This window comes from Pholis gunnellus, assembly GCF_910591455.1.
Source record: "Pholis gunnellus genome assembly, chromosome: 9".
Taxonomy (NCBI): domain Eukaryota; kingdom Metazoa; phylum Chordata; class Actinopteri; order Perciformes; family Pholidae; genus Pholis; species Pholis gunnellus.
This window is the reverse complement of record NC_136535.1, coordinates 268940-291552: the sequence shown is the minus strand read 5'-3', so window position 1 is coordinate 291552 and position 22613 is coordinate 268940. Positions and strand designations below refer to the sequence as shown.

The following is a 22613-nucleotide window of genomic DNA, read 5'->3' as shown; positions in this document are numbered from 1 at the left end:
TGTGAGATATTTCCAACAGTCCGTGAAGGCAGCATCCTCATGGGCAGCGTGACTATCTACGCAGCATGCAGTGGTTTCATGGAAGAGACCGAGATTTTTTTATAAAGAACAACAAGCTATACACATCAAACTAATCACCAAGAATAACATTGCAGCGTCAGTTTGTTGTTCAGACCCCCGTTTAGTTTCTAATGTTTGTGGGGGATTGATGAAGAGTGAGTAAATACTAGGCTAACGTTAATTATTCTGGAATCGTTAAAGAAATATAAAACAAACCATTTTGAAATGTTTTAGCTCTATCGCGTTGAATTCTGGGCATTTCTCGCTTTGCCCTCTCTGGTCCTCCCAACTTCTCGCAGCTGCGTCAAGTTGCTATAAGATATGCACACTTACCGGAAAAGGGTGTATTGCTTGCCTAAAATAAGAGCATACCATGTGTGCCTTAAGGGAACAAAGACAAGAACAATATTTACACTCCTCTGTTAAGCGTAATACATTGGGTTTAATGTAGTATACGGAACTATAAGCGGTCATCTACAGCCTTTACCATCGTTGTATTGTTTAACGAACACAACGCACGTTCCGAAGTGGTTTTATTTTGAAAATGCTACACGGAAGCCGTGTGCTCTCGTACTGTCTAGTTTGACACCGGTAGATGCTTCACTCCCTCCATTCATTTCATTCGCGCACAGTCGCATCCAAGCAGCGAGCCCTCCCCTCCTGTTTCTCTCCGCCTGGAAAGATGGCTGCTCCGGTGGTGGCGAGAAGCTCCGGCCCGGCGCTCTGCCCAAGCTTCGCGGAGGTCTGTTCTTTTCTGGAGCGATTCGGAGCGGTACTAGATCTGCCCGAGATGACTTTCCCGCAGATGGAGCGGTATCTGCGGGACACAAAGACAGGTGAGCGATCGGTGGTTAGCTGTGGCGGCGACGGTGGTGGTGGGGCGAAGAAGTGGTAGAAGAGCTGCGACACTCGAGAACCGAAGGAGAAGGGGGTCCCCCACCATCACCACCATCGTGAGGATGACGAGGAATGCAGAAAACGTAGAGTGTGTGGCCCAACAGCAACACGAGACTGGGGGTTTAGTCCGCGAGCTTCTATGCTTTGTGGCACATTTTGGCCCGGGTCAGAGTCAGTTTTCCCTCGAAGTAGAAACGCGGGTTTTTTTTGTCCAAGTTTCTGAGGGAATATTTGTACAGAGAGAAAACGTAGACCGCTAACATAAAGCTAGCCCTCTCCAAATTCTACACACTTTGTGTTGTGCTAAAGTTAGGGGAAACGGATACAGACGGGAGTATAAAATGGGCTCGCGAACGTTACCCAGACGGAGTTAAGTTGGAGTCAAGTGACAGATTGTCGATGGTGTTGTCAAGGCTGGTATCGATCTGTTCACGCTACACTTGGTGGGGGAGCCATGATGCAGCACTGCCTAGTGACCACACACAGCCAACCAGCTAGCTCCGGAGCGTTGTCAGGTGTAATTTTTCACCGGCCTTGCCTCACAGCCAGTCGGGTCTGGAATGACATCAGTGTCCCCTGTGTCTTTGTGTCGACCGTAAGCTCACGAGGGGATCATTTTCTCCCTTCGATCTGCGTTATAGACTGCTGTCAAAACTGAACGACTGATGTTAGCTAAAAACAAGGGATGTTATTTTTTTTGGCCGTTGGTAGAGGGTACTGTCAAATCTGCACAGGCGCAGTAGGGAATCTGAGTCCTGCTAACTGGTTAGCATCGAAGATCCAACTTTTAGTCAAAGTACAACACAGACCGCTCCACTTGTTTTACCGCGTTATCGTTTGTCAGAAAGATGATGTATACTCTCAACTGCTGTGTTTGTAGCTTAGCAAACCGTGTTAGCCAGTTTTTCTTTATAGCTAGCTTGTGTTCAATTACCGTTAACTGTTAGTTGTGTTGCTTCTATTAGCCTCTGTGCCGTAGCGTTGTACAGAATGAAGTTAGACCTAACGGCTAATATTTCTACCGTAGTTAGCTGTTATACTTCTCTGACACTTCAGACTCAGGCATGATTAACGACGTTTTCTTTCTCGGGATTCTGAGTTTGTGTTGCTGTAAAAATAAATAAGTAAACGTAGAAAACTTCAGTTCACTGTGCCAGGGAGCAGAGACAAATGTAATTTCCTGTGAGCCCGTGGGCTCCGTAACAGTCTCACACAGACTACACATTAGAGCTTTATGTTTGTTTGAGTTACGTTATGTTCCAAGTTGTATTTTTAGTTATTATAGCGTGGTTACAAATGCCAATGAGATTTTGTTTAAAGGCAGAACCTTTTTAACAGTATTATGACAGATTAAATCTGTACACAATAATTGTCTTGTATCTTTAATACAAAGACAAATAACACGTGAAAAACCAATACATTATAAGGGTAAAAAAAAGAGACTCTGGGAAGGAATGGCAAGAGGTGTGTTTTGATGCAGTCTAGAATAAATCATCCATAATGTCACCATGCTGGTAAATATGCATTTTATAGCTTTTCTGCCTGCAGCGTTTTCAACAGAGGTCAGGTACATGTCAATATCTGATACCCTCAAAGTAGTCCGTTTTTTATTGAGGCAGCTCATCTTACTAATAATAATAATAATATTTCCAAGAGGGATTGTAAGACCATAATGTGATGAATTCATAAAAAGTCGTAGAACATCATTTTATTCTAAGTTTGGCCAACCAGAGTGTGACTGAACATTTACATCAAACCTAGATTTTTTTATCATTAGAAAAGAAAGGATTTCAACTATTATTCTGAAACGGCAGAAAAATACAGTATTGATAACTGGTGAACAATCACTTTTTAAAACAACGTCTATAAAATATTGGCATTAATCTTAGCTGATCCTCTGCAGTTTGGATGACAAGTCTTAACTGATGGATGTGGTTTGATCTTAACAGACTATAATGAGTCCCTTGAAGACGACCTGAGATTTTATTTAGATATTTTCATAAGTGTGTGCTCTATGGCTGTGTTTACATTTACACAACTATCTCCACTGTGCGTGGGGAAAAAAGAGGGAACATCTGATCTGAAGTTCTCCAACAATAAGTAGTTTTCCTGAAATTTTTGACATGAGATTCCGGCGAGCACCCAGGAAGTAGCTGTCATTTCATTTTTTACTGACATCTGTTTACCAAGCAGAACACCGTGAAACATTCAGAAGCTAGCACATCACCACCAGTTATCTTTATTATACTTTCAGTGCAGAAATGGTTTTTAATAAGTGACACAGGCAGTGCAGGAAACAAATTGCACACCATAAGCAGCAGTGTGTTTTCATTGTTTATCTCAAAGCATTTAAGTTGCGCTGATAAACCGGCTCCTTTTTGTTCATTCACCAGTGGTTGGTCGTTTTCCAACAGCTGCTGGAAAAAAGATGTGAAAAGAAAATATTAGTGTTTGGTTTGAAAAGGCGTCAAGTTGTTAAGTATTTTGTTACACACCTGTTTTCATGGTTAAAAAAAAGGCGTCATTTCACACATTCAGTATTATGTTGAATCTTGAACCCACTTTCTATATTGTCATGAACACAACACTGTACCACACTTGGTAATTACAACGTTGGCTGTGCTTTGCGATATGATTCACCTCCAGAAGGGAAATGATCTTAAGCCTTTCTGGTCAGGGAGATAAGAGCTCAGGGTCGGCGAAACGAAAAAAAGAACCCTGCAGTTGGCTTTGAAGTTTTGCTTCAGGGCATTTTGGCAGGATGAATGTTAGTGGTGGCAGCGACTTGTGAAAAGTTAATGTGTCTAATCGTCTTCGTTGCAGTTCCTAAACCGCTTGTGGAGCTCCACGTGAAGCTGCTAAGAAAACTGGGGAGGTCTGTGACTACTGACCGCTGGGAAAAATACCTGGCTAAGGTGAGGTGTGTGTGTGTGTGTGTGTGTGTGTGTGTGTGTGTGTGTGTGTGTGTGTGTGTGTGTGTGTGTGTGTGTGTGTGTGTGTGTGTGTGTGTGTGTGTGTGTTTGTGTGTGTGTGTGTGTGTGTGTGTGTGTCAGATTCTGCTTAGGCTGCACTTGACATGATGAAACGGGACTGGGCGAAGAGGTCCAGCCATCAGTAAGTCCAGCTGTCTCTGGGCGGAGCTAAGAGACACTTCTCAGCGTCTGTGAACCTGGACACCTGCTGAGGGCAGAGCGTTCTTTAGTGGGGATTGCGCACAGTCACAGCTCCATGTTTGTCATTTACTCTGACCTTGTGGAGCTTTAGAGTTACTGTGAGGAACTTTTAACGGGCTATGAAACAATCTCATATTAATACTGATGCCTCTATATGACCTCATAAGTAAATGAGACCATCAGCGAGAAGACTGGCTGTTTCTACATAGTTATTTTTAAGGCTTATCATTGATGTCATCGGGTTGGATTCCTCGCCAAGTCAAATCATTCAAGTTCACCAGAAACTCCTTCAGCTCAGACTCCAGCGGGGCCTCCTGCAGAGATCAGGCCTACTGCGGACAGACCCAGATCCTCCAGCAGAGACCGGTCCACCATGGACAGACCCAGATCTGGCTTTGCTGCAGCCTTCGACCTGCGTTCAGAAGCTCCGGCAGGAGGAGGAAAGCTCAGCATCCGGCAGCAGTATCTCCTCCTCCGGCAAGGAGCAGAGCTTCGCCTCGCTACTCTGCCGGTTCCCGCTGGAAGCCAACACTGACACCACACTGATGGAGGCCCAGGTCATATTGCTGGGCCCGCTGGAGGGAAGGGAGGCACGGGTGAACCAGGACTTAGTGGGTCAGACTGTCAGACCCTGCTGCGGTAAAATGAGAGGTTTTCTAAAGGGAGTCTGGTGCTCGGAAACACTCCTGCTTTTGTCCACAGGGATCAATAAAATGAAAATTGATAAAAATCAATAAAAAAAAGGTTTCTTGCAGTAACTTTAAGTAGAGTGAGATTCCCAAACTAACTGTAGAGCTTTAATTGTGTTTAGGCCAACAGATGGAAGAGACATATGAAATAATAATAAACCGGTCATATCAGCTTTGAGGTAGAGAACTTGTGTAAACAACCTCGTATGCAGTGACAACATCTCTTCATTGTTTCCTGTAGGTTTGCCAGGAGCTGAACAGTACCTGGGCATGGGAGCTGGAACAGAAGGGCTACCAGGAGATGTCCATGGAGTGCAAGTCATGCATCCTCAAAGTATGACATGCCCTGCTTTTACTCCATGTGCTCAGTGCATCTGAAAGACTTGCAGCAACCACATTAAACCCCCCGTTCTCTTTCTTTCCACACATTTCATTCGTTCCCCCTCCAGTATCTCTGCGAGTGTCAGTTCGATGACAACCTGAAGTTCAAGACGGTGATCAATGAGGAGGACCCGGAGAAGATGCGTCTGCAGCCCATCGGTCGGGACAAGCAGGGCCTGATGTACTGGCTTCAGCTGGACCAGGAGCAGAACATCCGGCTGTACACGGAGGAGCAAGACGATCTGGACGGATCCACTTGGAAGTGCATCGTCAGGTATTACTGTTCTGTTAGATACGCACCTCTCGTAGTGTGTCGACAGATGGCACCACAGTGTCTCGGGCTGCAAGCACATCTTTTGTTATTGTTTTCTCTGTTTAAAAAAAAATGTAGTTCTTTACAATGTGGATCTTATTTTCTTAGAAAAGTGGTTTTTCATAGTTTTGTTTGGTTCGATTCACATTGCAAATTAACATCAACCTTGTCTTAAAGGGATCCGATTTTTTGAAGTGGGGTTGTATGAGTTACTTCTCTGTCGTCAGTGTATTACTTATAGCAGATGAAGTTTGGAGAAGCAGACCGCACGGGAGCAAAGCAATGTACTGCTGTGGACGGGGGCAGCAGCTTCATGTGTTTAGACACCTAAAAATAATCATCAGTTGATTTTGTTGGCTATATATAGAATATTTTTAGAATATCTTCATCGCTTTACCTTGCCATCAGACAAAAATCACAAGACTCCTTTCACAAAAAACGGTGATTCTTCCTCACAGAACACAGAAGTAGCTGGTTAGCTAAGGGGTTAGCTTGGATTCACCAAAGTCACACTTTAACACTAACAAACTAACCGACCGAGGCAGCAATGGACCAGCAACTTCTGTGTTCTGTGAGGAAAAATCACTGTTTTTGTGAATGGAGTCTTGAGACTTTGAAGGGAGCATAGACAACAGCTTCAGTTCCCCATCAGAAATAGCTGTCTGATGTAAGATAAAGTGGTGTAAATATTCAGAATATAGAGTACGATTAAACTGATCTAGATTTTTTTTTTTAAGTGTCTAAAATACGTCCACAGCTGTACATTACTTTGCTTCCGTGCTGGTTTAAGTTGTAAATACAACCCCACTTCCAAACATCCAAACTATCCCGTTGGCTATATTATTAAAGTAGTTTCGTTAGTCGTTACATATTTTCATCTGAATGATGACTTGTCTGTCCTTGCTGGATGAGTTTGAGCCACATATCCAAACTGTCTTCTCAGGAATCGTAACGACCTGGCCGAGGCTCTGGAGCTGCTGAAGTCTCAGGTTGAACTAAAACAGAATCCGGACCAGGACCAGGACCAGAACCAGGCTGGTTCCAGAAGCACCAGCCCCACAGAGAAAGATGAAGGTATGCTGGGCTCTTTGGATCATACGAGTTATATTATAGATGGCAAGAGTACAGCAGCAGCTGCAGCCCAAAGGATTTCTTTTAAGGCCAAAAAATAAATACCAAAAGCATTTCAAATGATCTGAAATTGAACAATTGAAAAGTCCAATACCACTCATCACATTGTGCCACTGTCACCCTGCAGTAGTAATAATAGTGTGTGAACAAGTTAAAATACCCAAGAGACCAAGACCAAGATTGATTGTCAGGTACTGAATTAAGTTAAAGAGCTGAATTTGTACTAAAAAACAACACTGTTTCTGTGTCTGTCTGTGTTTTGCCGACTCAGGGGATGAGGCCATTGGAAGCACCAAACCCTCCAGGACCGCTGAGGAACACACTGACAGTGAGAAGGTCGACCCTGTAAAGGAGGAGGAACCCCTGACACAAGGTACCATGGGTAAGGAAACTACTGGTTATCCTGCTTTTACGCTTGTGTCATGAGAAAGGCTCTCTCGAATTAAGATAGAAAACGAGAGAGATGATATGTCATAATAATAAACTTAATTTATAGAGCACGTTTCATACAAGATACGTAGCTCAAAGTGCTTTACAATTTAAAAAAAAGAATTAAAATTTAGACAATAAAAATAAAGGAGTACATTTTAAAATATATTGCTGAAAGAAAAAAATTCAGAGACCATTATGAATAAAAATAATAGCTTTTGGTAGGGTTGTCCATAAATTTGGAGCAATTAGAAAGCTTTGTTGTGCGTATAATTGTGTGTTTTTAAAAACCCAGCAGTAGAAGATCTGAGAGCTCGTGAAGGATAATAAAACAGCAACAACAGAGTCCGCAATAAAATACGATACTGGGAGCCAATGGAGTGTCACTAAAATCGGTGTAAAATGTTCTCTCTTTCTTGTTCTGGCAGTACAGTTCAGAATAAGTTGACATTTTTTCAGTTGACTGTTTCAGAGGACCAGTAAAAGAGCATTGCAATAATCAAATTTATTTAAAGATGCTGAAAAACATATTTACACATATATTTCAGAGCTTCTCTGTGCTTTGTTTACAGAGCCGAGTAACACTGTCAGCACTGTTAGTGCCGTTAGCTGCTAGCCGCCGACTCAGCCACGAAAAGGCTGTTCTGGTCACCTTCCTTATGTGTGTAATACAATTGAACAATCGACACGCTAGAACACTGCCCATGCATGTTAATTGTTACTTTACTAGATGATAGAATCTGACGGATGGATCTGATCTTCCTCGATGTGATGACACTGTTTTAACGGTTTTGTCATTTTTGTTTGGCAGCGGTGAAGCTGGAGGAGACGCAGCCCACCAAGCAGGAAAACGCAGAGGCCGAGGTGAAAGAAGAGAAGCTCGACCGCAAATCCCCGCCCGTCTTTGACAACCGCGTGAGCACGATCACCACCGTCATCAAGTCGGAATCCAGGGAGGCAGACGCCCCCAAAAACGCTGTGTCGGTCGTCATGGTGCCAGGCACGACAGCCACGAAACAGGAGCCGAACAAGGGAGGGGAGGCGGAGCGGGCGGACGTCAGGAGCAGCCAGCAGGCCAAGATACCACTGAAGAAGAGGGAGCTTAAGATCGCGGAGAGCTACCACAGCAACCACCTCAACAACACTAACAGCAGCAGTATTATTGTTTGCAACCCTTCAGTGATCCAGACCAAGGACGGCAAAGAGGGGACGTTGCCCAGCTTGTTGGCGACCCCTGGTGGTCCAGCTGCCTCACAACCGCAGCAGCAGCAGCAGCTGGTGGTCACCGCATCCAGGCAGGAACTGAGCAATGGGAGAGCGTTTCTCCCCGTGCCGCACAAAGAGGGACAAAACGGAGTCATTGGGGTCATAGGTCAAGTCGGCGTCATAGGTCACGTGGGGGTCATCCGCAGCCCATCCGAGCGCCACAGAGCCCCCGGCGCCGAGCAGCAGGAACAGAACGGACCCAGTTTAGACCAGCGGGACTCCAGAGCTGAGCAGGAAGAGAGGGAGGTCAGCCGGCAGTCTGTGCTGGTGAGGAAGGGACCTGCCGAAGGGGAGGCGGCGGCAGCAGCCACCGCTCCTCCTCCTGCGGCGATAGATGCTCAAACGTCCAGAAAACTACCTTCACCGCCATCCTTAAAATCTGATCTGCTCCCTGAAGCTGTAGGGAGAAAAGTAGTTTCCGTTAGCCTTTCCCCGCTGTCTCTGTCCCTAGAGGACCCCAAAAGACAGACGGCAGGAGACCTGACAGAGGAGCAGTCAGACAGGGGGACGAAAAGTGGCAGTCGCGAACAGAAGGATGACACCGTGGCAGAAGAAGCAGGTACAGTTGACCATGAAATGAATAAAAGCACTTTAGGAAAGTTGGAGGCAGAATCTGGGAGCACCGCTCCGCTTCTAAAAGTGGACCAGGGGGTCAACGGCGGGCTGGCTGCCCAGGTGAGGGTGACAGCTGGGCTGGGATCAGGGGAGAAGCAGGGTCCCCTGGAGGAAGCCTCCTCTGAGCTCCAGAAAGAAGGAATCAGGTTGAAGATCAAGATCCCCCCCCACCGGAGAAACAAGTTAAAGGGGAAGGGGGGAAAGGAGGAGGAGAAGGAGAGGGAGCAGGAGGCGCAAGACGACGGGAGGTTGCTGAGGAGATCTGCAAGGATTTGCCGGTATGTCTGTGATAAGATTCATGAAACTGGGGGGGATTTGAAAATAAACTTTGTACTTGTCTGTCCGTTGTAATCTGACAATAAATTCAATCCTGTCTGTGCCTTTTTTCTTGAAGATCATCTGCTTTGCCAACATGCAGGCCGAGCTCGAAGGCAGCTGACAGCCAGAGAAAGAAACCGCAAAAATTACAGGCACTGCCCGGCAAAACGAGGGAGGAAGAGGAGGAAGAGGAGCAGAGCTCAACTGCAAAGAAAGACGACAAAACAGAACCTGTTGGGCTAATAAGGAAACAGAGGGTAATCCGTTTCTGAAGTGTGTCTCTGTCAGAATAAACACATACGACTTGGGTTAAACTTTCCTTCATTTATTTTTGTTGTCCGGTCGACTGTTTCTCTCTCTCTCTCTCTCTCTCTCTGTCTCTGTCTCTGTTTCTCTCTGTCTCAGGGTAAACGGAGGCATCGGCGCCCCCGATGGTCCAACATTCGCGCCAAGAGACGCAAACTGATCGAGGGAGAGGAGGAGGCGGAGGGCAGGGGGACGAAACGGGGAGACGGGGAGAGCGAGGGAGGGAGCGACTCGGAGGAGGAATCAAGCAAATCAGAGGAGATTCCCAGCGAGGACGCCTGCAGTCACTGTGGCCTTCCCAACCACCCCGAACTGGTAAAAGACAGCTCTTTTATCATACACATATATTTGGGTTATTTTTCTTTTTCTATGATTTGTGCAAGGCCCTGTGTTTTGAATTAAGGGGAAATCTTAACGCCAAAGCATGCAGTGATGTTGAAGACTATTTGCATCTTTGAGGCAACATTTTGGGGAAGTTCTCCTGATTCAACGTGACAAACCACCAGGGACAGTGCACATTCAATCAACATTTCAGTTTCCGCCTCAATGTAAATGTGCCCCGAGTTAGCAAGAGCGCTCATTTTCATCTGTAGCCCCAGGGCAGGTTATTTTAGTGGCCTGTTGATCTAGTTATTGTTCCAGCGCCGGTCCTTTGTACTGAAGCAAAGCCGATTGAAAGGCTCGGTTGTCTCAAAGTGTCTCCACTGTGAGAATCTCACTGTAGACGGTCTGCGTTTGTGTCCTCAGATCCTGCTGTGTGACTCCTGTGACAGCGGATACCACACTGCCTGTCTGCGGCCGCCGCTCATGTTGATTCCAGATGGACAGTGGTTCTGTCCCCCCTGCCAGCATGTAAGCTGTGTGTGTGTGTGTGTGTGTGTGTGTGTGTGTGTGTGTGTGTGTGTGTGTGTGTGTGTGTGTGTGTGTGTGTGTGTGTGTGTGTGTGTGTGTGTGTGTGTGTGTGTGTGTGTGTGTGTGTGTGTGTGTGTGAGAGAGATGGAGAGCGGGACTGATACTTAAGAACATATGAAGCACATTTGATCTCGTCATCAAACTGTCAAATAGTCCGTATATCAAACTCCCAGACATCACTACACTCAGGGCTCAACAGTAACTTTTAATATCCAGGCTGGCGTCAGCTTTAGTTTGCCGAATCTCAAACAATATGTTTGCTACTTTTAGTGACCTTATATTTTGAGTAATTAAGATTCTGTGTAGTTATGTCAGCTCAATAATGAAAATGTGATGTCATGTGCATGTTGTACATGCTTTGCAGTATATACAAATGTTCTTATTGTTTTTCGTTCAGATTCATCTGGTTCTTTGTCAGTTGAATCCATTTTCACTTTAGTTTGTGATGTTGACGGGTCAGCTTGACTTGGTTCACCGTTGTCTTTACAACAGGCCTGTCCACACGAGTAAACACACCACACACATGCAGCGTTGCTGCTGGTTCCGGTTCTGACTTTAACAGCAATATTTAAACATCACTAATGCAACAAATATTCAAACTGTATTTCTTTCGGAGTGCACGTTTTGCTGGTTGCTGTCCCCTTTTTCTCCATATGTTAAAAAGCAACACTGATTAATGACTTGTTGGTTGCCTATTTCTCAAAATGGCTTCCGATGGCAGCACTTGCTGTTGATCGCTGACACCTCTGACATACTTAGTAAAATCTTATTTAGAATATATTTAGATTTTATTTCTCCAGTTTTTCATCTTGCCTAAACACAAACCGGTGAGAAAGAACTCAAGAATTCAATTTAAATCAGGAACTATTTGATCAAAGAATTAGTTGATAAGATTACAAATACACCAGCTTTCAGTACTTTAAAGTCGTCGATACATTTCAGTGGCACTAGTTGAGTGTTGAGTTTCTCTGTTGAACGGGACATTTTAGAATAGAAGGTTAGACTCTTGTCAGACTTATTTTCACCATGAGCACCGACCGGCGGATGTACTTTGTATAGATGTGACGTTCAAGCGCGGAGGACGGTCTGACGGAGCCGATAAAAGCATAGACTCGGTGTCTGCCGGGCTTATCTGCATTATCAGACATTTTAGAAGAGACGTTTTCTAACGTTTAATGGGTTTTCCGCCATTCAGAAACTGCTGTGTGAAAAACTGGAGGAGCAGCTGCAGAACCTGGACAGTGCTCTGAAGAAAAGAGACCGAGCAGAGAGGAGGTACACACACACACACACACACTCTCACTCACTATGATCGACTTTCTGAAAAAAAACTCAAGTCAAAAGAATGTGGATTGACCCTCCTCTCTCCCCGTCTGTGCAGGAGGGAGCGGCTGGTGTACGTGGGAATCAGTGTGGAGAACATCATCCCTGTGAGTAAAATAGTTTTATATATATATATAAATATATTCATCAGTGTAAACATGGCCTCATAATAATTACCGTAATAATATTATGAATGAAGATTTGAAACATGGGGAATAATGTGATTACTTCAGTGCATCTTAATATCCATTTTAATATGTTTTAATGCCATTTCAATTTCATCACATTTCAAATGAATATTGTAATGTGATTGGTCACTGTAAGTTGCTACCATTCTTCTCAGGGCTCTGAGGTTGAGTCTGTATCTCAATACAAGTATCTTGGAATTATGATTGATTGATTCTTTCTCATTGAAGCTTTACATTCAGCAACTGGTGAAAAGATTTTAATTTTAATTTTAGAAAGAAGCCGTGCTTTTCCTTCGAGGCCAAAAGGGAACACTCTGTTTTAAAGCCCTCACATTACTCTCTATGATCGGGTTGGATTGTCTGTCTTGTCCATCTGTAGACTTAACCAGTGGCATAGAGTCTTATTCATAAGGCTTTCTTCTTTCCTACTGTACTACATCAAGTTATTGTCTTCACATCCTACTAGCTGTTCCTATAGGTCTAAAGATCTACTATCTGTCCTCCCTCAGCGTGCAATCGGTCACCTGAATCTTCAGGAGCTGGTCTGATTGGTCGAATTTAAAGTGAATCCAAATGACTTGGAAGTCTGGCTGTAGATGTTTTGATCGTCTTTTGATTTCTTAGAATTCTGCATGCGTGTCATATGTGCTGCTGCCTGTTTCGGCCAGGACAGCCTTGAGAAAGACATTTTTAAAAGTCTTTTAACTTTTAACTTGAATAACCTTGAATAAAGGTTGGATTCTGAGGAAAGAAGCTCGCTCACATTTTGTAGTTCTAGCACTACAATGGCCGTCTCAAGGGAAGCAGTAGTTTACAGTCAGCACTGGGGCTTCTGAGTTGGACCAATGGGTAACACAAATGTTTTAATTGCCATCGATCTGTAATTTCCAACATTTGAATGCAGCACAGAACAGATTAGATAACTTGATAAACAGACTTAAACCAAACTTGACATTTTGGCCATCTGTTTTATGTCAAAATAAAATAAAACATTTGTCTCAACTGTTTTTTTTTAGGAGGGAAATGAGGGAGAAGAGGAGAAGTCTACGAAGAAGAAAGATCCCAAAAAGAGCAAAAATCTGGGGAGGAGATCAACCAGAACCAGGAAGCACATCAGCTACAGGTGGGTGTGGCCTGGGGGGGGTGCTTACAGTGCCAGAAGAGTACAGTACACCTGCAGTGATGATTTACCTTCGTCATAACTGTGAGAGGAAATGGTTCAAATGGCCACACGCTGTGTCATATTTGCAAGCAGATTCAAATTTTGCGTGTGTGTGTTGCAGGTTTGATGACTTTGACGATGCCATTGACGAGGCTATAGAGGAGGACATTAGGGACCTCTGTGGAGGTGAGATTTCACACTGTTTATTAAGTGATGAACACTGATGAACTGCAGCATTGGAAACATTTATGCTATGAACTGTTTAATACATTTCAATTCTGCCCTTCAACAGCAGCTCGGTAGGTTGATGAATACATCCGTATTTGAAAGAGTTGAACCAGAGTTTATGTGTGTATATATTCTGAACACGAGCAAAAACACGACGACATTCAAAGAAGACCTGGGCATCTGGCAGGAAAATACCACTTTCATGATGGCTTAGTTTAAATTAGTGTTCCAGTGAGCCAGCTTAACACCGCGGTCATGAGACAGACACACCTAAACGGAATGCAGCCATTGTTCAGCGCCTAGAGCAAGGTTGTTGTCATTTTTGAACCCTTGCACCTTAAAGTTAACCGCCATTAAACAACAAAAGAGAAAGATAAGAAGAACTTTAACCCCCAACCTTTTTTACCCTCCAGTTCCTGTCCGCAAACTCAACCAAAAGAAAGCTTCTTTGTATCGCTATGTTGCTGCACAGACTGAAAGACAGAATCGAGATGAGCGAGCGCCGGGAGAGTTTTTCTTTCCAGTCGGCGTCATCCGGTCTGATCGCCATGGTTTCGTTTCTCCAAAAGTTGATTCCGTTTCAACTGTTCACCGAAGGGCCGCTGTGGGTATTTTGTTTTTCCGGCATCCCCTGCTTGTCCCCACCCCGCAGCATAAGCGCACTACCTACAGTGGTTTGGTGTGAATCCAGCTGTAGGGCCTGTAGGAGCAATATGTCTGTAAAGAGCAATTACAGAACGTCATGAAGGTCTGTTCAAAATACCGAACTGGGTTTAGAATCTCACAATATTATAATAATAATTTCATCCGTGATGCAAGATATATAGTCTTATAAAATAAGTTCAGTATACATTCATTATCCACGATGCCATGCAGGTAGAGATTCGTGATTCCCCCACCTCTAAATTTAACTTGATGCCAAAGTTTACCCGTTACGTTAACTTGAACCCACCGCTATGATGCAGGAGCGGGACGAGGCCGAGAAATCGGCACCATCCTGTCAGAGGAAGGAGGGAAGGGGAGCCAGCGGCCAATCAGAAGCCAGGCTCACTCTGACAGGAACAGGAAGAGGCGGAGACTGAACGACCTGGAGAGTGACAGCACGGCAGCAGAGAGTGAAGACGAGTTCATGCTCAGCAACAGGTAACACACACACACCTTTCCTCTCTCCCTGTGTTTCTTTCTCTCCCTCCTTGTTCACACTTAACAAAAAAAAAGCGTTTGATTCCCTACGGCTCACCGGTCTCTTCCTCTTCCCCCCCTCAAAGCTCAGAGGATGAAGATTTCGCTGCGTCAGGGCCTGAGGATGACGAGGCGGAAGACGCGGGCAGCGCGGACAGTGGGTCCCGCCCCAAACGGGCGGTGAGAGGGGCGCCCAAGCTGCGACCCAGCAGGACCCAACGCAGGGGCAGGAAGCGGCCGAGGCGCCGGCGGAGGCGCTCCTCCGAGGAAGAGGAGGAGGACAGCGATGAAGAAATGGGTGAGTGCACGGCGAGGGGAATTGCTCTGCGTCACAGTTGCAGAGTTCATCGAGATAAATAAGAATCACTTTCGTTAAGGGAGCTCCCACAAATAGGCTTTTTCTGTCTTTGTTATGATAGTGTCTTTACTATGGTGACATCACCAGCATGCGCTCTCTCCTCAATGATAACAATCAGAAAAAAACACTATATGGAAACAGGCCCTCGGGCATGTTTTATGTTGTAGTGTCAAACTTTTTTCTGGTTCCAGCTTCTCAAATGAGTATATGAATATCTTCGGGTTTTTTAAGTTGTGATGGGTGTTAACAATTTCACTTCTACTAATTCAAACTTATACCAATCGATCATCAAACTGATCAAATGATCTGTAAACTGTCCCTTGTCTTCTGCAGGCTCAGATCAGTACAGCGACATGACCGACAGCGACGCCGAAAAGAAGAGGCGGGGCCTGAGGCGTGGCCAGCGGCAGCAGGTCAACTACCGAGAGACGTCCGAGTCGTCGGACAACTCCCGGGCCTCCGCCAAGAAGGTCAAGGTTAAATCCCGCGGCAGACCTCGCAAGGAGCATCTCTCCAGCGACTTCAGCAACGGTCGGTCATCTCCTCTCAGATCTCACTCTGAGCGTGTGCACTAGTTCACACTGATTCACATTCAGTTTCACTGGGTTTCTATTCAAGTATAATCTCTGCGAGGGATGGATTGGCTCAGCAGTTTTACTGCAGACCGAAGATTTAAATCCTTCCTCTTTCTTTCTTTCCTTTTAGCGTCGCCTTCTTCCCGAGACACGGAGGACGATGATGATTATGAAGATGAGGAGGTAGATGACCAGAGGAGAAGGGTGAACAAGAGGAGAAGAGAGGAGGAAGACCTCCGGAGAAACAGAGCGAGGCAAAAGCGAAGGAGACACGACGAGGACGAGGAGCGCGAGAGAGGGAGGCAGCTGAAGAGGAAACTCCTGGAGCGGGAGAAGACAGACAAAGACAAAGCGAGGAGGTTACGGAGGACAGAGAGAGAGGAGGAGGAGGAGGAGGAGGAGGAGGGGGAGGGGGAGGGGGGGGGGGCCGGAGAAGATGGGCCCGGAGAAGATGGGCCGGGGGAAGAGGAGAGAAATCCTGTCGCAGCAGCGCCGCAAGCGGCTCGCTCAGATGCTGAAAAAAAGGCGTCCTTCGACGGACGAGTCGGAGGAGTCGGAGACGTCGTCGTCGGAAGAGGATCGTCCGGTCCGCAAAAGACTCAACCGCATCGACTCCGATGACGATGACGAGGAAGGCGGGGAGGAGGAGGAGGAGGAGGAGAAAGAAGAAGAGGAGGAGGAGGAGGAGGAGGAGGAGGAGGAGGAGGAGGAGGAGGAGGGGGGGGGGGAGGCAGAAGAAGGTGACGATGAAGAAGTGTTCAGCGGTTGAGAGGAGGGCCGACAGTGACTCTCAGGAAAAGGGGAGGGGCCGTAGCCTGTCTCCGTCAAACAGACATCAGACCTCCAAGGGCCCGGCGAAGCCTGGGGCCGGGAGTCCCACCTTGCCCAGGGACAGTGCGGGATCAGGCGGGCAGGGTAGGCACAACGGCCCCTCACATCCAGAGGAGGGGGAGCAGGACAAGGAGGAGGAGGAGGAGGAGGAGGAGGAGGGCCAGACAGACTCATTAAACTCTGCCCAGAACAGTCCGCAGTCGTGATGGCTGTGTTTGTGTGAATAACGCTCGCTTCTTTGTCTTTTTTCTTCTTTTTTTTTGTAACTGTCAGGCCTTTCACCCAACAACACAACCTTTTGAAAACTGGATCTCTCTCCCCACCTCCTCTTTCCCCGTCTTGCTCTTCCTCCTCGCTGTTGTATTGTGTTGAGAGTGCTCTCCACAGCCACGTACTGTGACCTCACAACCACAAAACTCACGAGCTACGCATTCACGCTCATCTTCACCTCCTGGTGCCAGGACATTCATGTTTCAGTGGCTGCACTGGCGCACAGCCGGAGGTCCTCGTGACCCTTTTGAAGTTCTCTTCTCTGCCGGGTCCAGGCAGCAGGATGACGGTGGATTCATCCCATTTGGGTTCAGGGCTGATTTGGTCACAGGAGTCTGTTTGTAGCGTACATCTACCTAAAAGCACTTCCTCATTCTCATAGCACTTAATAACCGCCAAGGAGGGTGTCAGTGTCGAACCGAACACTTTGGATCATGTGACCTGATGGTTAGAGACACCAGAGTTGATCGTCACAACAACAATAAAAAGCAAAGCTTCCTCTAGTAGTATCTACGCATGCAGATAGATGTGGTTTTTATTTGTCCAAGTTTTGAGATCCACCCCAATACCGTGGTAATGAATTATGTTTTTGGTGCTCACAATGGTGTTTTCATTATTGTGTTGCTGTACTGGAAAAAGTACCCAGTATTCTTAGGGGCCGATCACACAAAGACGTGTTACTAACTTCTATGCGTGTCCAAAAAATGCTATGAAAACGCTTGGGACATACACATAGACTGTATATAAACAGTAAACGTAGTCATTGTGACATCACCCATTGGACTCTCGCTTTGAAGCCTCGAGTTTGGCGATTTTGCCGTCACCATCTTGGATTACGGCCGTCGCCATGTTGTTTTTTTTGCCAACCAATGAACAGAAGTTACCATATTTGGAATGCGGTGGAGTGACATAGAGACACCGTATACGTCTCTGGTAGCGGCCGTGACCTGTCAGTCACAGTAAGCCCGCCCTAAAGCATCCTCTGCTTTATGGTCTATTTGACTCTAAATGGACCATCATTTACTAAATGAACATCATGCTGTATTGAAGAAGACTTGAAACTAGAGATTGAGACCATAAACTCATGTTTACAATGTTTACTGAGGAAATAAATCAAGAGAGAAGTAGAATCATTTTCTCATAGACTTCTATACAAATGTTTGTAACCAGAGGAGTCGCCCCCTGCTGGTCAGTAGAGAGAATGCAAGTTTTAAGAGACTTCAGCATTGGCTTCACGCTGCAGAACCGGAGGTTGCCGCCTGGCCGTACCATGAGAAAACCATGTTGTTTTTGTGTGCAACGCGTTTCTAGCGTCACACTCTTGGTGTGATCGGGGCCTTACAGGCCGGGGACATTAGTTGCATGTCATACTCGTCTCTCTCGCTCTCCATGTTTCCTCTCTTTCTATGCTGGAGGAAAGACCAAAAGTGATCTAGTTAAAATTAAGTCACTTGGGTTTTAAATTCTCCTTTTTTCTAGGGCAGTGAGCACCACAAACTAAATAAAGATTCACCTCCATTGTGTTAAAAAAACAAAAACATCTGCATGGTTAGACCCTACTCGAGGTACATAAGAAAATGATAATTGTTTTTGGTTGTAATTTGGCTCCTTGCAGCGAGATGCTACTTCTAAGTAAACCTGGACCAGATCATGTCCCAAATGACCTAATGATGTAAAGCGGGTCAGTGGCTGCCTTACTTATGTTCAAACTACAGTCATGATCGTTAGTTGATCCACTGAAGGACTGGGGCTCCAGAAGGTGGTCATGAAACGGTCCAGCAGCACTTAACGGTGCATTCAAACAATTCATCCATTCAAATAATCAGCAGGTAATCGATAATGGAAATAATCATTAGTTGTAGCCCTTCTAAGTATACCGTTTACCTTCCAACACTTTGTTCATTGAAGTTGACGAGGATTACCTGAACACTGACCACCATGTTGTTGTATGGTGGGACACTGTTAGCCGCACAAGATTCAGCACTTGTGCGCTCAATTTTAGAAATGTTTGCTCGTTTAAATGCAGACTTTTAAACTCAGTTTGGGGTAAACTTATGTATTTCAAACTTTTTCAAGATGTCTCAAGAAAAAAAGAAATGAATCAATGACGACATCGTCAGAACATAGAATGAGACGGATCCTTATTCATTTGACATTAAAGGGAAAGTTTGTATGAGGTTCATCTCCATAGTCGGTGTTTTACTACAGTAGATGGAGTTTGGACAAACGGATGGGAGCAAAGCGATGTACTGCCGTGGACATGTTTTAGACACATAAAAGAATCAATGTCAGGTCAAGTTTATATATTTAGAATATTTTTTTATAACTTAACGTCGCTGTCAGACAGCCCTTTCCGACGGGGAACTGAAGTTGTCATTGATGCTTTTTTCAAACTCACTAGACTCCTTTGACAAAAGCAGTAATTGTACCTCACACAACACAGGAGTTGCAGGTCTATTGCTGCCCCGATCGGTTAGTTAGTTTGTGTTATTGTGTGACTTTGGTAAGGCTAACCCTTAAAAACACCAAAGTCACTTAATAACACAAACTAGTGAACTGAAAAATTACTGTTTTTGTCAAAGGAGTCTTGTGGCTTTGAAGAGAGCGATTTAACGGCTTCTACTCCCAGTCTCAAAGGGCTAACTGCTTAATAAAGCTGTGAAAGTATTCTAAATATAGCGTACTCTTAAACTATATATTGTTATTTCTAGATGTCTAAAGTAGGTTTAGCTGCTGCCCCCCGTCCACAGGACGCTGCTTTGCTCCTGTCCGTGTACGCCTATTTCTATAAACATACATCGTAACACACCGACTATGGATAAGCACCTCATACAACCCCACTTTAAACCCTCTAACGTCCCTCTACAGAGCTCAACTAGCCCCACATTCTGGATCCAGGTAGCTCCCTGGATGTTTTCTCCTGACAGCCACAGTGTTCGATTCTCAGACTGCTCATTGGCTCCACACGGTCCGCACCACCTCGGCTCGGTGGAGACCACATTTTGCTGTACATACTTTGCCTGTGCGCCGTTCCTTGTAAGATAATAGATGTTCTGTTCTCTCTTAGTCCTATTGTAAAATATAGTGTTCTATTTTCTATATGAAGGAGAGGAGGAGAGATGCTGCTGTGAGCGATGTGTGGACCGATGAGGTTTCCGCTGCCAGTTCGTCCACGCTTTGCTCCTTTTTGTTTGGAGATTCCTGCAGGCTGTTGACGTTTGTGTGAAGTAAGACCAGCGAGGAGCCCATTCACCAGGAAAATGTCCCAGAACTGTTGCAGAGAGACGGGAGTACTGCTCACATTCAGCCCCGCGGTGCACGCCAGTGAAGGAGTTTATAAGCTTTATTTCCTGGTTGCTTTGAACATCTGATTCCCCTGTTTAGACGCAGAAAGTCAGACTCAAAAGTTTCTGATGAATCCTTGCAGATCTTTTATTTATTTGTAAGTAAGTTAGAAGCGGCTGAAATGGATGTCTAAACTCTTCAGTCTGGATTTGTCAAACTTTTAAGATGAAATCTTCAGAATGCTCCAAAGCGAGCAATAAAACGCTTTTACCAAGCAACTCACTTCTACTTACAGCAACGTGTGATCAAGAGATCCCACCATTGATCACCTTTTACAATACGTCTGCCATGATCTTCATTCTGTTCTTTTTTGGCAAAACAAACAACATGCAATCAAATATATTTATAATGTATCAATTTATAGATAGGGATGAAATAATTAGAAAAATGACTGAAATGGAAAATTTAAAAAAACTAAACTGAAGCAGAAAAGAGTGAAATGCATGAAAAGTGATTGTAAAACAAAATCACGGTGAGATTTATTCTTGTTTGATCCCCTGATAAGGAAATATTAGGGGAAATTAACAGACTAAAACTACCTGAATTATCTGTATTATGTCTCAGAAGATGAACATTTTTAATTCCTAAGAAATGTGATCGTTTGGATCTTAGGCTGTAAGTAGAGTAAAAGTGAAAGATTTTTACTTTTTTAATCTTTAATCCAAAATGTGACTTGGATCAGTTTGATAAATCCGTGATCTGATGCGACAGGAGATCCTCCAGAGTTGGGTTCACATCCAAAGCTTCCTTTTCTTTTGAGCTCTGTTTTTAACGACGACCTGGCCTCCTGATGCACCTCACATCATGACAGTAAACTATGAAGAGCCCTGGTTCCTAACATACAACACAAAGCAGCTGAAGCCACCAACAACATTTAAAGTATGTTCAGATTTTGAATTGGCCTCCATCCAACTTACTAACAGTTCACTCTCTTATGAACTCTCAAGCTGAAGGTGCAAGAAATACATTTGTTTTAAGAAAATGAAATGCAGTGATCGATGTGGGAATGCTCCTTTAAACCAGCAAGGATTCAAACCGTGAAAGACATCTACTTTTATACAGTAAAGAGTTGGAGGGTGAGTTTTGGAGTTTTATGGTTCACATGACAGATGGAAATCGGACTGATCATGTAAAAGTGTATTTTGTAACATAACATCTTGTGAAATGCTTCTGTCACTAGTCAGAGAAATGTGAAATGATGTTTAAAGGTCGCTGTGAAACTGGAGATGCACATAAAGAGAAACAGTCGGATGAGAAAGACTTTTTTTTTTTGGACTTTTCGTTCCATGAAGTTTTTTTAGTGAGTCGGCACGTTATTACCGCTGCCTGTGTGTACCCATCGTATCCTATCAAGTGCTGATGTGCAATCTGTAAAAGGTCAACAGCTCATAGAGGCGTTCACCAGTGATCCAGTTATCAGATCATGGTCTGAAACTTTAGTCGACTAATGTATCCTCTACGATAACTTTAATGAACATACCATAATGATTCAAGAAAACAAACTAATCAAGTATTTACCTCACCTTACCTTATATTAGCGGTTTACATTCAGCTCACAATTATTGGTTGATTTCTTTTTTTCTGCACAAATGTCAGCATTAAAACTTTAGTTTTGGGTCACAAGAACAGAACTTCTCAGTTTGCCAAAAGCATCAAATAAGATGTAGTGTAACTGGGATGACTGGTACATACTGGCCCCGCTCTCAGGCTCTAAGAAAAGTGGGCTACTAAATTACTAGATGTTCTTTCAGGTACTTTCCTAAAGTTGAGCAGCTGTTGTTGGACTCCATTGTGAGGGGGGGGGATAACACCAATTAGATCAAATACTTTTCAGACAGGTTGTGATCTCATTTAAACTACAGCTTGTGTCTAGATTTTAAACAGGCTTTTCTGGAAAAAAACCCTTAATGCAGCATCTTGATCGTCACAATGATTTATTTTCCTATATGAGCTGGACTCTCCTTTGGAGGCAGAACCAACAGTCTGTCACCAGTGTTTTCTCATTATGATCTGACAGCATTTAGATATCAATGATAGTAAAAAAAGCCTCTACGAACTCTTTGAAACAAGATGAATCCTCCCGCCTGTGTTGGCAGTAAGGGGAGATCAGACTAATGTGTGTTGATGCCCCCCCCCCCCAAAAAAAAGAATCATTCCACTGAACCCGGTGTGCATCTGTGTTCGGCACTTGTGGCAGAATCTGTTGGTTTTAAAATGTTGATCTGCATTCTGGAGGTGAATGTGGCTCCTTCCGTTTCTCTGTTGTACCGTTACTGTAGTATTGCTGTAACATGAATGTTTTCTAAGTTATTAAAACCAACATCCCAGGCATCTCCTCAAAAACACACTGCGTCTTTGCCTTATTTTATTCCTGATATTATGAGGTGATGTGAAATTAAGGCCACATTAAATATCTTATAATTATTATACTATTAGTTTTATTAATGTAGTTATGTTTATTTTCTATGAATGTACGTATTGTATGTAGTAATTAATGTCCTGATTTAAACAAAATGTTTCTATTAAGTAAATATTTTTGTGCGTTTTAATTGGTCTTTTTATTTTTATTTTAATTTCAAACAAGAAGACAGACTTTGAAAGGCATGTGGGGGCTTCGAGTATTGTTTTAAATTTGTGTGCATTTTATTTTGAATGGCTCCA

At 44.4% G+C, this 22613-nt stretch overlaps 1 protein-coding gene across 1 annotated transcript; it reads left to right on the top strand.

Moving 5' to 3' along the window:
• Nucleotides 1-742: 742 nt before the first annotated feature.
• Nucleotides 743-16543, top strand: rsf1a (remodeling and spacing factor 1a; the record flags this gene model as incomplete). The annotated part of the gene is given in 20 exon segments (XM_079166357.1): nt 743-896; nt 3781-3872; nt 5061-5153; nt 5269-5474; nt 6457-6587; nt 6916-7026; nt 7885-9232; nt 9349-9529; nt 9678-9893; nt 10326-10430; nt 11686-11765; nt 11872-11920; nt 13018-13124; nt 13285-13349; nt 14357-14534; nt 14660-14871; nt 15265-15462; nt 15637-15875; nt 15958-16271; nt 16273-16543. Coding segments are annotated over 20 exon segments (4350 nt in total).
• Nucleotides 16544-22613: the final 6070 nt, after the last annotated feature.